Consider the following 13,804-nt stretch of genomic DNA (forward strand, 5'->3'; position numbering starts at 1 on the left):
CACGCTTCTTAGATATTTTATTGCTTACTCTACATTTCTCTATACACTCATCCAGGTTTGGTGAATTGCCTGCTGGGTAACGTATGGTCAGAGTCCTCCTGTGTACCTGTTGCCGACAGACTGCCACTGCGTGTCCGCTTTTGGATGCGCTGAACCATGCGGCGCCCATAAAAGTCCCGATAATCTGCAGGAAGTTCATCCAGCATGTGCAGGGCCCTCTCCAGTGCCTGGAAGGCTCGAGTTGCAGCCACTGGGTCTTTGTTGCCGTACGGGTCCTTTTTGTCGTAGCTGTCGGCAGGTAGATGGCGCCAGAACACATTAACACCCACACCGAACTGCAGCGCAGTGGTGTTATGGAACCACAGGGCTGGGGAAAACAGGGGCACTGGATCAAGTATAGTCTTTCATACATGAGGAACAGTTTTACTTCAATTCCATCTGAACAATAATATATTACAGTAAAAATGTTTGATACATTAGTGCTTTACTGGAATCCTTTAAGCTGAAATTGAATAACTTATTTGTAGAGCATTTTTTCTTTTTAAAAAACCAAACAAACAAAAAACTGATTTACAAGGTGCTTTACAGACATTTGAATTACTGTTAAAACGGCCTAGTGAAGTATGATATCCGGCATTTGGTTTGAGGGTTGATGAAATGGCTGATTAATGTGGACGACTCTCCTTACCAGGGATAAAGAGCAGATCTCCGGGCTCAAGCACACACTCGTACCGCTTTGCCTTCACAAACTCAGGAAACCGTTTCAGATCTGGGGCGTCAATGTCCACAACCTCCGACTTATCACCTTAGGAGTTGCAAAAAACATGTATGCATCCAATCAAATGATATCACTATCAGAGCTTAATATGAAAATGGACTGGACTGATATATTTTGTGAATTCAAACATGCAGACTGTGGCATTCTCCCACAGCTGTCCTACCTGACAGGTAGAGGTGCAACGCATCCTGGGGGCTGTAGAGGACCACTCTCTTCATCCCCGACACCTGAGCCAGCAGGTTATCCATCACCTGAAGGAAAGACCAGAGGAGGGAGAGCTTACTGAGGCTACCATCTTTGAAACCTACTGCTGTCTTCCTCTTGTTAAGAGAGAAAATCCGCACAAACGTCGCTTCGGCTGTCCACTGAATGCAAGATACGTCAGCAGCACCTGTTAAGAGAGCTCACCTCAGCGGGGACAGAACATGGAACCTTTGACTTACAGTGTATACTTTGCAGACATTACTCAAAACCCCTGGGCCACCTCGCAGCTCCTAACGACCTCTGACCTCACTCACATTAAACACTCACATCGTAGTGGGTCCACAGCTGCAGACCACAGGAGCTGATTCGGAAGACGCTGGAGAAAAACTGATCAGGTTCAAAGAAGTGTGGGATATGAAAGTCCGCTGCCAAGTCTGGGAACTGTTTGCTCAGATCCGCAGGTTCCTGTGAGAGAGGGACAGTACCTGTGTTATGCTTCATTCAGACCTTTTGCCATATTAATATAGGAATCTGCAACAAAAATCTCCAAACTCTTTATTTTAGTTGTAGCAAGACAAACAGTTACGCTCCAGCGTCACAGAATTCAAAAGATGAAGTCTATACACCTTTCGGACGTCCTCTCCCAATGATCGAAGATAATAGCTCTCATCCTAGAATCAGACCAAGGCGTTTGTGTCATTAAAAGAAAAATAAAATGCCGTAAAAAATAAATAAATAAATAAATATTCCATGCTCTTATTTTATACTTACCTCACACAAGAAAAAGTCAGAGTGTTTTTTCTCCGATGCCCTTTTCACAAATTCACTGAATGGCAGAGTCCTATGACATATGAGGAGTAGCTGAGAAATCTGCAGAGGGGGGGTGCTGATCTGTGTGTGTGTGTGGGAGAGAAGGCTCACTTGTACACAAAGTTTTTGCGAAGGAAGTCCATCTGTGGCACAGTGGATACGTGAATCTTCACTTCCTTGTCCCCTCCCCTCTGGCCAAGATATTCAGCCGTCCACTTCTCCAGACACGGTCCGAGGCACACACCCCTCAGCACGGCCGGTCTGCGCTGGAAAACAAGACTCGCTGTTTAGCTGCTGGTGCAGGTGGCCCCCGGGGGAGAACCTGCTCCAAAGTAAAGCAGGCGAAGATCCCGTCTGATGGCGCATAAATGTACCGGGGATCCACCAATTTTACCCAGGACGTTTAGTTTACTCGCCATGGCGAGTACGGCTCAGCCTGTGAAAACAGGCTTGAACTTCTGTGGCTCTGGAGGGGCGTGGTCAATCCTGAGAAAAGAACCCAGATAATATCACCGGGGTTATCCGGGCCCTGGCCTACGAGACGCTGAGTTACAAACGGAGGCTGGAGAGCTCGTCAGACGAGGGGGAATTACTTGGCAGGAACAGACACTGACCAGGACGTTTGGCGAGTCACTAAATTTGACAGTACTTTTGTCATTAGGATGTTAGGTTAATCAACGTGACGCCTGCTATTCCCACAAATGAAGCTAAAGTTGCACCATGGGGGGCAGCAGCAGCAGCGTTAGGAAGCAGGTCTAAGAGGACATTTTGGTAGGGCCGAAGACATGAAGACGACGATTATTTTCATTATTGATCGACCTGTTCAGTCAATAAAATATCAACAAATAAAGACATCACAGTTTCCCAGAAACCCAAAGATATTCAATTTATGATGTATCATAGAAAAAGGCAGCGAGCTTAGACTATTAATAAACAAACAAAATTCTTGATATATTTCCTGTTGATCGACTAATCATTTAATCGAATAATCATTTCTAATAGACGGCAGATTTTAGTCTTCTATATATGTATCCAAGGGTAAACAATACCACCTAAACTGCTGGATTTTTTTTTTTAAAGCGGTCTGTCGTGCAACGTTGGGAATGTCGGCTGCTTTAAAAACACACACACACACACGCGCGCGCACACAGAGTAAAGGAAGAAACAGTGCGGTGTATGGCTGGACACGGTTTCCCGCAGCAGCCGTGACGAGGCAGACTCGTCGCTGTCGGCAGCAGGTCTTACCTCTGGACAGACCTCTCGCAGAAACACGTCCCGGTCGACCTCCGTCCGAATCGGCACAGGGATCTTTTCCTGGAGCTCCATTGGACACGGTCCGCTTCGTTCCCCAGCCAGCCGGAGTACACCGCTCCTGAACTCCAGCGGGTGTCACATTCTCAGCCTTCCCCCTAGAAACACAAAAATAATAGGTCACAGTCGAGTGCTAAAAAAAAAAAAAGCAATATGGCTTATCGATGAAAAGAGCGTGTTTGTTTGGTGAATATTTAAAAATGGCGTCATGGTCTCAGCATTCTGTTGCAGCACTATCCGTTTTTGGTTTTTTAATGTGCTGTTTGTTCCTCTCCGGATGATACAAGTACGCGGATACGAGGGCTTCCTAGGAATCAAAAGATGGCGCTGCCCGTGTTGAGAGGTTGTTACAGGTTTCCATCGACATTTAGCTTGACTCGTCTCTTTTTAAATGAAGGTGTCATCCTGAACCGGTCCGGCAAAACGCGGCTACCTCCTTCGTCGGCCGCCGGTGCGGCGGCAGCCGTCCGCCCCTACAGCACCGACGGCGGAGGGGAAAAACAGAACCAGAAGGTGGTGGTAGTCGGGATCCCGAACCCTTTCATCTGGTTCCGCACCCGGATTTACTACTTTCTGATCAGGGCCTACTTTGACAAAGAGTTCAGCATCGAGGAGTTCACCGAGGGAGCGAAGCAGGTCTGGGGGAACCCGAGAGATGAAGTGCAGATGTGTTCAGCCTAAGATTCCAGTTTGCACCGTGTTCGTTTGCTGATGTTGTCTTCATCTTGCAGGCCTTCTCCCGTGTGTCCAGGCTCCTGTCACAGTGTCAGTTTGAAGCTCTGGAGGGGCTTGTGGCTAAAGACGTGAGTATGGGAACCGAGCCGGGCCAAACTTTGATTTTTTTTTTTCCTCCCCCTTTCCTCAATGGTTCACCACGCACGTTCACCCGGTGTCTCCTTCTTTGCGGTGCCCGAACGAAGAACCCACGCAGTGCGAAAAAAACGTCCTGCGGTACGACGCGACCCGGACAGATCGCCCACAGTGGTGATGGTGCGCTTTGGTGTTTGGCGCAGCAGCTCCTCGCTCACGTCTCCGAATCACGCAGAGCGTCCCGTCGGGCCTGTCCTAGAACAAACCAAGGACTAAAAAGATGACCGGAAACGTGCGGTGTTTTGGTCTGCTTGTAGAGGTGTAATATGTCTCCGCTTGAAGTTCAGCCCTGTCCCGTTCTCCTGTCCTTGCAGTTGATTGGAAAGCTGGAGGAGAAGTGCAACCTGCTGCCACTGAGCTACAAGAAGGCCCTCTCTGCGGACCCGGATGAGATAATGTACACAACCCCCGGGGACGTGGGAATCTACTATGATGATAACGGTGAAGCCTTGTTGATATTGGTGCTGTCAGTGTCGCCATTGTTGCAGGATTAATCAGTGTTAGTGCTTTCCCTCCCCAGGGAGAAAGTTCGTCAGTATTCTGATGCGTTTCTGGTATCTGACAAGCGCACACCTTCCTGACGACACCATGGAGGGAAGTCGTATCTTCCAGGTGGCCATTGGTGGAGAGGGAGAAGCCGAAACGAAGAGACTGTTAACTGCAAATTATGAGTCAGTATATGGGCCTTGTGCATATAAAATACTAAACGAGCAAAACCTTTGCATGGCTGAGAATATCCTCTTCTGATCTTTCTTTTTGACTCGTTTTCCTGGCAGATTCCAAAGGGAGTTTACTAAAGGTGTGCCGCCAGACTGGACCATTACGAGGATAGAGCACTCCAAGCTTTTGGATTAAGCTGGTCTTGATTTGAGGAAGACGTGCCAGTGGAAACTAATCAAAGACTTGAAATTCTCTTCAGTATTTGGTTTCATAAATTGAGGACAGGGCAGCTCAAGATTATCCACAGAGGGAAAACAAGACGCAGTTCCTCACTGGGAAGTCAGAGGAAAGCGTCAGGACGAACTTGGATTCATCCACCATTCACCGTTCACCTAGGTGCTCTCCAGAACTGTCTGCACTATGTCATTGTTTCTGATTATATTCTTCCCAATCTCTAATATCCCACAAACCAATGATTAGAACTTGACTAGCTTTGTTTGGAAAGGTTTTGTATATTCGGGAATTTGGTTAGAGGAATCAAATATTATTTTCAAATGAATCATAGCCTTATTTTAGCTGTTATATAATACCAGATGGGCGGGGTTTACTGCAAAAGACTTAAAATCAAGGTTAGGTGACCCCAGAAATCATGTGCTGATTTGCTGACACTATCTGACCCAAAATCTGATGATGTGACTGAAACTTTTAAAGTCTGTAATGAGATGGGGTTTTTTTTTTTTTTTTCCCCCAGTCTTTGATTTGCTGCTGCATACACTTTAAATGCAGAATTTTTTCAAAATTAAAAACAGGCAAAGACGTGTTTTGGCATCATAAGCAATATGTGAAACTTCTCCCTGAAAGAAAACGCAGTGTCTTGTGTAGCACCTGATCTTGGGCACTCTCACATCTTTATCGCCTCTATTTTTGAAGACCGACTGGTTTCTGATACTATATTTCCCATTAGAGAACTTCTGTTGCTCTGTGTATGATCTTGTGGTATAAAGGTGTTACAATTCAATGTGCCTGTTTTTTGGTTTTTTTGTTTTGTTTTTTGTTTTGTTTTTTTTCCACACAAAATGGTTAAGGCAGCTTCATGCAGCGGCAGCAGACCTGTGATTGTTTAACTAAAGATTTGAGAAATGGAGTATATGCCATAAATTTCCTGTAGTATTGTCTACACTCAGCATTTATTGTGTTTTATGTAAACAGTAGCAAGAAAAAGTATGTGAACCCTGTGGAATGACCTGGTTTTCAGCATTAATTGGTCATAACATGTGATCTGATCTTCATCGAAGTCGAGTATAGACAAACACAGTGTGCCTGAGCTAATATCACACAAACAACTGTAATCTTTTGTGTCTTCAATGAACACACCCATTAAACCTTCACAGTGCTGATGGAACCAGTGAGTGAACCTTTGGATCTAATGACTGCTCAAAACTCTTTTGGCAGCAATAATCTCAAAGAAGCTGCAGACCAGACCTGCACAGCGTTCAGGATGGATTTACTTCACCTTTGGGGTGATGTTTGCATGCAGGGCCTTCTTACACCTGATGTAGTGATGCACGTTCTTCCCAAACAACCTTAGTTTCATCAGTCCAAAACACATTTTCCCAGTAACATTGTGCAGTGCCAAACTGCTCTTTGGAAAACCCCAGACATGCAGTGATGTTTTTGTGGAGAGCAGCGGCTTCCTCGCGCCGTCCTGCCATGGACTCCATGTTCCTTCCAACCGTGCACCATGATTTGCATATGGTCGACCCATGAACAGATGAACCCGCTCCAAAGATTCCTTTTAGCCTTTAGTTGTTACTCTGAGGTTCGTTGTTTCCTCACTGAGCATCTGCGCTTTGTCCATTTCTAGGTGGAGTAGCCCCAGAACTAAGTCCTCTCCATTTATAAACAGTTTGTCTGACTGTGGACTGATGAATATCGAAACTCTCTGAGATGACTCTCTCACCCTTTCAGCTTCATGCAAATCAGCAACTCTTGATCCTGAGTCTTCTGAGATCCTTTTTGTGACACATGGTTCACATCAGCAAAAGTTTCTTGTAAACAGCAAACTCAAAATGTTTCAGTGTTTTTTAAAAGTTTAAGTAGCTCCAGCTCCTGGTTTCATTGACTGGACTCCAGCTTTGATAACTCCTGGCTCCAGTTAGCTTTAGTTGAGGTCATTAGCTGCGGGGTTCACAGAGTTTTTCCAACCTACTCTGTGACTGTTTGAATTATGTTTTCCATGTGGATGAGAACAATAATTTGTCTCATTAGTTAAATTAGATTGTGTTTGTTCATGATTGTAACTTAGATGAAGATCTGGCCATAATTTAAGACAAAATTTATATATAAATGGTGATAACACACTAAAAGATGAGTAAATGTGCGATGAAATGGAAAACAGAAAGAAAGGAAACTGATCGAACTTAGCAAAAACAGCTAAACTTAGCAATTCCTAATGTATGATATGTCACTCGCCATTTGCTCCCCTATTGGCCCATTCTCTCTGTGCTCTCCTTCCATTGGCCCGAGCAACCTGCCAATCACTACGGGCTGTACAGTATGTAGTTCCTGTTGTGGGGTTGAGCCGGTGAGTATGACAACCTGTGTGGCGTCTTCCCCGGCAGGGAGTTCACACCGTGAAGACGGAACCATGAACACCTGTAGTGTCTAAAAGCCCGCGTCAGAACCGAACCATGAAACTCGCCGCTGTGGCCTTTTACGGTTTCGCTCTGGGTCTCCTGGCGGTCGGCCTGCGGGAGCTGCTGACTGGCTTCGAGCACAACAGATGCAGTATGACCTATATGTTTGAATACCCAGAGTACCGGGTGAGTAGACAGGCTCGCTGTTGTACTACACACGCCGGGAAATAGCCAGGAATCAGCCCGCAGAGCCACCGCTTTTGTGGCGTCGCCTCTGCCAGAGGCTAAACACACCTCGCTACACGGTTCGTGTTCTCGTTTGGACCCGAACGGACAACGAGAGTTATCACTGTCCAGCCTTTGGAAAGCTAATTTCCTGAACTCAAATCTGCTCACGTTACCTGGCGTCGAGGAACGTCAGGTGCAAGGCTGTGTTGCCCCACAGCTGGGCTAATGCGTTTCCTCAGTTCTCTCTGTTTACACGCGCACACCTATCTGGGCTGGGGTGTGCGTGTTTGTCGAGGATTCGGGTTAGATTAGCCAGAGTTAGCCAGGTTATAAAACCATAAATCAAGTCCTGATCCTTGAATCCTCTCAGCAGGTCAGCAGCGGATCAGCTTTACATGTTACATGTGAAGTAATGTGATGTAGGTCGCCCTGCAGTGCTCTCTATGCCCACTAATGTGGTCAACTGTGGAGCACCGCTGGAGGCGATGCACTATATGGCCATCAATCTTACTTCTAGAACTAACATACAGTAATTATGGGAAGTGCTAGATGTGGTTTTGATCATTGTATTATTGTGAACAGGTTCAGTCTCGTCATTTTTCTCCTCTGCTTTACAGGGAAATAACACCGTGTAAGCTGAATGGACCGGTATTATGATATTTGTCAACTTTTGATTATTAGGGTCACAAATAATACCTTAATTGTTCTCATTTTGATTATTTCGTCTAACAAATCAGTCTGAAAATACTGATAAAATATCCCTCACAATTATTTCCTGATTCCCAAGAGCAATCAACTTGATCAATCGGCTTATCATTTCTCCTCTAATCAATATTGCCCAGCCACAGATGTAGTCTTACACATGTTGAGTATACAGTTAGGTCCATAAGTATTTGGATAGTAACACGATCTTGGTAATTTTGCCTCTGTGCACCACCACAATAGCAATCAAGATGTGATTGAAGTGTAGACTTTCAGCTTTAATTCATGGGTGTTAACAAAAATGTTGCATTAACCGTTTAGGAATTACAGCCCTGCATAGTCCCTCATTTTCAGAGGCTTTTGCCTCTGAAGATAACCAACATAATTATAAATATAAGGGTTATTTTAATATTTAGATGAAAATCCTTTAGTAGTCAATGACTGCCTCAAGTCCGGAACCCAGTGACACCACCAAAGGCTGAGTTTCCTCCCTTGAGATGCCAGGTCTTTACTGCACCCGCCTTCAGGTGCTGCTTGTTTGTGGGTCTTTCTGCTTCAGTTTTGTCTTAAGTAAGTGAAAAGCAGGCTCAGTGGGGTTGAGGTCAGGTGACTGACTTGGCCATTGAAGAATATTCCTGTTCTTTCCTTGAGAAGCTCTTTTGTTGCTTTCACAGTATGTTGTGGGTCATTATCCATCTGTACTGTGAAGCACCGTCCCATCAGTTTTGCAGCATTTGGCCAAATCTGAGCAGATAGTAAAGCCCTGTACACATCAGAATTAATCCTGCTACTTCTATCAGCAGTCACATCATCAATAAACACCAGTGACCTGGTTCCACTGGCAGCCATACATGCCCATGCCATACCACTGCCTCTACCATGTTTGACAGATGATGTGGTTGCCATAGAACATGAGCTGTTCCTTCCCTTCTCCATATTCTTCTCTTCCCATCATTCTGGTACAAGTTCATCTTGGTTTAATCTATCCAAAGAATCTTCTTCCAGAACTGTGTTTTTAGAGGTTTTCTGGCAAAGTCTAATCTGGTCTTTCTGTTCTTGAGTGTTACCAGTGGTTTGCAACTTGTGGTAAAACCCTCTGTATTTACATTTACTTGACAATGATACGCCTACCCCTTCCAGAGTGTTCACGGCCTGGCTAGATGTTGTGAAGGGGTTTTTCTTAACCAAGGAAAGAATTCTGCATCCATCCACTATAGTTGTCTTCTGTGGCCTTCCAGGCCTTTTGGTTTTGCTGAGCTCACCAGTGCATTCATCCTTTTTAAGAATGTACCAAATTGTTGATTTGGCCACTCCTAAAGTTTAATTTTTCCCCTTCATTTGCATCGACACCTGTTTGGACCACATATTGAGAGTTCCCATGCATAGCTACCAAATGCAAATTCAACACTTGGAATCAACTCCAACTTTTATCTGCTTAATTTGTCATGAAATATCAAAAAGGAACCGGCCACACCTTCCCATGAAACTGATCAATTGTCAATTGTCCACATAGTTTTGAGCCTCTGAAAATGATGGACTATCTATAAAAATGACCTTTAAACCCCTTGAATTAAAGCTGAAAGTCTATGCTTTAATCATATCTTGATGACTTCATTTCAAATCTACAATCAGCATTGATGTGATCTGACCTCACAGGAGGTTGTTAGCATTTTTCACCATATTATTAATTCTCACATAAAACCAAAAATAGGTACTTAAAGTAAGTAAGGTGAGGTGTTGTCCACTAGCTAGAGAGTAGTTGTACACGTCTTGTGTCTTTAGAGTGCTTTCTAGTGAAAGTGTCACCTGAAGTATTTACAAGTGTGACAAAAAGTTGGTGAACTGTGTGTGTTTTGAATGTAAGTATGGAACTCTATATCCTAATCTGTGTCTGTGTGGGGGCATGTTGGCTACGCAGCGTGTGGCTCTGCCTCGTCGTGTTGCCAGACTGTACCCAGCGTACGGGCTCTACCTGTATGGAGAGGGTCTATACGCCCAGGAGACCCGAGCGCTCAAACTCACCGGTGCCCCTGTGCTCTTCCTCCCTGGAAATGCTGGCAGTTATAAACAAGGTAGGTACACAAAGTTAAAAGTGGCTATTTGAAGATGTTCCATGACAGGTTTCAGTACCTGCATTTAAATGTGCAACTAGAAAAGGTAGAAAACCAGGCAAGTGGAAGTTGCCTTTGTACAACAAAGGCATTCAATGCTCATCCAGGAGGGGGCGACTTTTTTCGATAATTGGATGTGCTGAGGTGTTTGAGGACATTAGGACTTTTTGTTGACTAGTCTCTTCCTAACCAGCAAGCAAACTGGATTGTCCCTCACAAGTTTTCAGTCTTAAGACACTGGGTGTAATAGCTTTACATTCCACAGAAGACAGGTTTCTGCAGTCTGTTTGGTGTATGTGATGCTGGAATTTGGAATTTACATGTAAACATTAGATGATGTGTTAATCTTCTTCAAAAATTTTCTTTTGCTACCATTTTACATTGGTGTTTTTCTTGTTTCTCTAGGATTTCTGTAGTATCATTTTAAGGATACTCTCATCGGCTCATATTAGGATCACAAAGATTTTGAGCTTGTAAACTGATGTTCACAAATACTTCCAAAGATTGTAGCTGTAAATGAAACTCTCTATACCTGGAAAAATAAAGCTGCATGAGAAATTCAAGTTTGTACACGTGTAGAAAAGATTTTTATTTCAGTGGTGAGGCTACACAAAGACACTGTGAAAAAAAGAAGTGCTTTTGTGAAACATCTGTGTACAAAACAGAAAATTGTGTGTAAAAATCAACGCTCAAAGGTCCCATTTAATGTGTCGTGTATGTATGCAAACCAACCTGGATCGCGGAAGAGCCCGTACCGTCTACCATCTTTTAAAAATCTAGTACACCTTTCAGGCAACAGAACCATCTGCCCTCTGAATGAAGACTTTGACTCTGCTTTGTGATTGGATTGTCATTGTCCGGTCAGATTCAGGTGTAAAGACAGGGTCAAAATTCGTATTTGTAACTTGAGCGACACACACAGTGGGAAATTTGAGCGCTTTCAGGACTCTGCCTAAGTTGGAAACAATTCAGTCATGGATGATTATACCGGGATCTTCTCAGCCCAGATCTGATCTTCTCTACGTACTAACTGAGCTATGCTCTCTATTGTACAAAACCCTTCTGAGATTATACTGGCCCTTTGTTCTTGCTATCAGTTGTGTGTAGGAGGAGAGCACCCACGTGTTTTTTTTGTGTGTGTTTATGATCATTAAACATGCTCTCTGTACAATCACACTATTCGAGATGATGTATTGGTGAGGACAGCTGTTGTTTGATAAGCATCACATGTTAAAAACAGCTTGATGAAGTACCAGTGTCTGATCAGATCTGAGCGTTGCTGGGATGTTTCAGGGCTCTGCCTTACAAGAAAATACTATAGCCTATGTAAATTTAATGAGCCTTTTTAACAATAAACTGAAGGTTTTCTTTTTAGGTCATGAATAGCTGCTCTGAGGATCTGAAGAAGTTCAAGACAAGATAGCTCCATTCAGTAATTCAAAATATATAAAAAAAAATAATTTGAGCACAACAGCGGTGCATAGATATTTATAGCAGGACGCCAATTAGCATTATTAGCAAGTTGAGCATATGGTGGTGATTAGTTAAGGATTAGCATTGATCCCAAAGACCAAATCTGTATGATTTCACTCAACTTTTCACACTTTATGCTGTCTGTAAAAACACACAGCCTACTATTATTATTTGATCGAATGTCTTCTTCTCTTCATGAAGCTCGCTCCCTGGGCTCGGTGGCCCTGAGGAAGGCTGAAAACATGGAGGGAGGTCTCCACTTCAACGTGTTCACCGTGGACTTCAATGAGGAGCTGGTGGCCCTTTACGGTGGCAGTTTGCTCCGGCAGACACACTTCCTGCATGAAAGCATTAAGGCCATCCTGAGGCTGTACAAGGTCAGGCCTCAAATATCATCTACTCATCAGACAGGGATACTTACTCTAGATCACAGATACTGCTGGTGGAGTAACATTTCACTGTGGGGGATACATATCACACACACACCACATCTCATCACCTTCTACATTTACATTTTTAAGCATTTAGTTAATCCTTCTGACTTGCAAGTCATGCAGTAATAAATTTGACAAGGCAACACTATTATAAACTAAAATTCCTACATTGCCAACATTACAAGAAGCCAGCAGGAAGGTGTGCCATCAAGTCACGCCGTTACTACAGGATAGAATGTTCCAGTGTCAATGAAATATTAATGTCTGTCAACCTACAGGGGATTGACAAATTACAGGTATATTACATGGATTTAATCTGTAGAGTTTTCAGTTGCAAACACCACTACAGAGGCAGTTTATGTTGGGATAAATGCTAGTTAGTAGTTTTCGCCAGCGGTAAAAGCAGTCTGGCAACCAGCGGTTGGATATGAGGTTTGAAAGCAACATGAAACCGTTAACAGAGATCCAATGAGGTCGTATCATTTGTGCTCATACTACAGGTGCACTGATCAAAAAAATCTGCAAAGTAATTTAATTAAGGATCGAAAGGAGCACTCTTCAAAAGTCATGACAACTAATGCCAAATACAAAGGACAACAGCAAAGAGAAACAGAGGTCACAAGCTGAAAGAAACATGAGGCGTTATCGCATTTAAATAATAAAGCGTTCATTTTTCTAGCACTTTCTGGTAAATGCATAACCCTCAAGCCAATAAGTGGGTTAGGTTAGGATTGAACAATCTGTCTTCTCTCTTTCTCGGCTCGCCAGCATCTGAAGAACCCTCCGCAGAGCGTGGCACTTGTGGGCCACTCCATGGGAGGAGTGGTGGCTCGAGCGCTGTTCACCTTGCCCCGCTTCAACACCAACCTGGTCAGCCTCATCATTACCCAGGCCTCTCCTCACCTGGCTCCAGTACTGGCCCTGGACCCATACCTGCTGGGTAAGAACAACTCTCATTCTTAGTCTTAACTGGTACATTGACACTGTGTGTTGATTTACAGTATGTCCTCTTCCAAAGGAAAGACAAGATTATTTGCATACTTTCAGCCTGAGAGGAGGAACTAATCAGTAAAATCAGTTGCTGCTGTGATCAGCTGGTATGATAACCAGCATACATATGGCAATTGAACTAGCACTGAACTTTTTACCATATGTTAGGATTTTTGAACAGTTGCCCCTTAAGAAACCCAAAATCAAGACTCAAATGTGGTCTGTTTTGTTCCTAAACCTGGTAGTGACTCATTTTTATATGCAAATATAAAAAGAACTGATCAATATGACAATAAGATAAAATCTGAATTCACATAAATGGTGGATATTTGCATTGGTTTTCCCTCCTCTTTGTCCCTCTTGTATACAGATTTTTACTCTGCAGTGAGACAGAAGTGGGTGAACCAGGCGAGCAAACTCCGAAACATCACAGTCCTGTCTGTTGGGGGTGGTTACCGTGACTACCAGGTCCGCTCTGGCCTAACATCCCTTCCTTGTCCTTCAGGAGACCCCAATAAGTTGTCACTGGTGGTAAGATTTATTCATTAATTGGTTAAGTGGCACTTGGCCTTATGATTGAGCCTATTTCAAAGACAG

General features: G+C 43.9%; 3 protein-coding genes across 4 annotated transcripts in view; 2 read left to right on the forward strand and 1 right to left on the reverse strand.

Annotated features, from left to right (window-relative positions):
* On the reverse strand, positions 1 to 7,688 carry tyw5 (tRNA-yW synthesizing protein 5). Its single transcript, XM_040147526.1, has 9 exons — positions 7,671 to 7,688; positions 3,038 to 3,201; positions 1,904 to 2,058; positions 1,754 to 1,823; positions 1,609 to 1,653; positions 1,310 to 1,447; positions 942 to 1,029; positions 689 to 805; positions 1 to 367 (listed from the first exon to the last, which is right to left on the reverse strand). The coding sequence occupies exons 2-9, from the start codon at positions 3,116 to 3,118 to the stop codon at positions 48 to 50; spliced, it is 1,014 nt and encodes a 337-aa protein (XP_040003460.1). The 5' UTR covers positions 3,119 to 3,201; positions 7,671 to 7,688; the 3' UTR covers positions 1 to 47.
* On the forward strand, positions 3,186 to 5,651 carry maip1 (matrix AAA peptidase interacting protein 1). 2 transcript variants are annotated; one of them, XM_040147529.1, is made up of 6 exons: positions 3,186 to 3,289; positions 3,501 to 3,739; positions 3,835 to 3,906; positions 4,288 to 4,414; positions 4,494 to 4,644; positions 4,750 to 5,651. In XM_040147529.1, exons 1-6 carry the CDS (start codon positions 3,268 to 3,270, stop codon positions 4,826 to 4,828), a joined length of 690 nt encoding a protein of 229 aa, XP_040003463.1. In that variant the 5' UTR covers positions 3,186 to 3,267; the 3' UTR covers positions 4,829 to 5,651. The 2 variants fall into 2 exon arrangements, with proteins under 2 accessions (XP_040003463.1, XP_040003462.1); XM_040147528.1 differs by lacking the exon at positions 3,186 to 3,289 and having other exon boundaries at positions 3,298 to 3,739.
* The window catches only part of pgap1 (post-GPI attachment to proteins inositol deacylase 1), a 21,730-nt gene continuing 15,143 nt past the window's right edge, over positions 7,218 to 13,804 (forward strand). Inside the window, exons 1-5 of the mRNA XM_040147525.1 lie at positions 7,218 to 7,455; positions 10,118 to 10,271; positions 11,985 to 12,160; positions 12,986 to 13,157; positions 13,578 to 13,738. Coding sequence (XP_040003459.1) covers positions 7,324 to 7,455; positions 10,118 to 10,271; positions 11,985 to 12,160; positions 12,986 to 13,157; positions 13,578 to 13,738 — 795 coding nt within the window. The 5' untranslated portion in view covers positions 7,218 to 7,323. The remainder of the gene's footprint in view (positions 7,456 to 10,117; positions 10,272 to 11,984; positions 12,161 to 12,985; positions 13,158 to 13,577; positions 13,739 to 13,804) is intronic.

Source organism: Xiphias gladius, chromosome 16 (assembly GCF_016859285.1).
Source record: "Xiphias gladius isolate SHS-SW01 ecotype Sanya breed wild chromosome 16, ASM1685928v1, whole genome shotgun sequence".
NCBI classification, from domain to species: Eukaryota; Metazoa; Chordata; class Actinopteri; order Istiophoriformes; family Xiphiidae; genus Xiphias; species Xiphias gladius.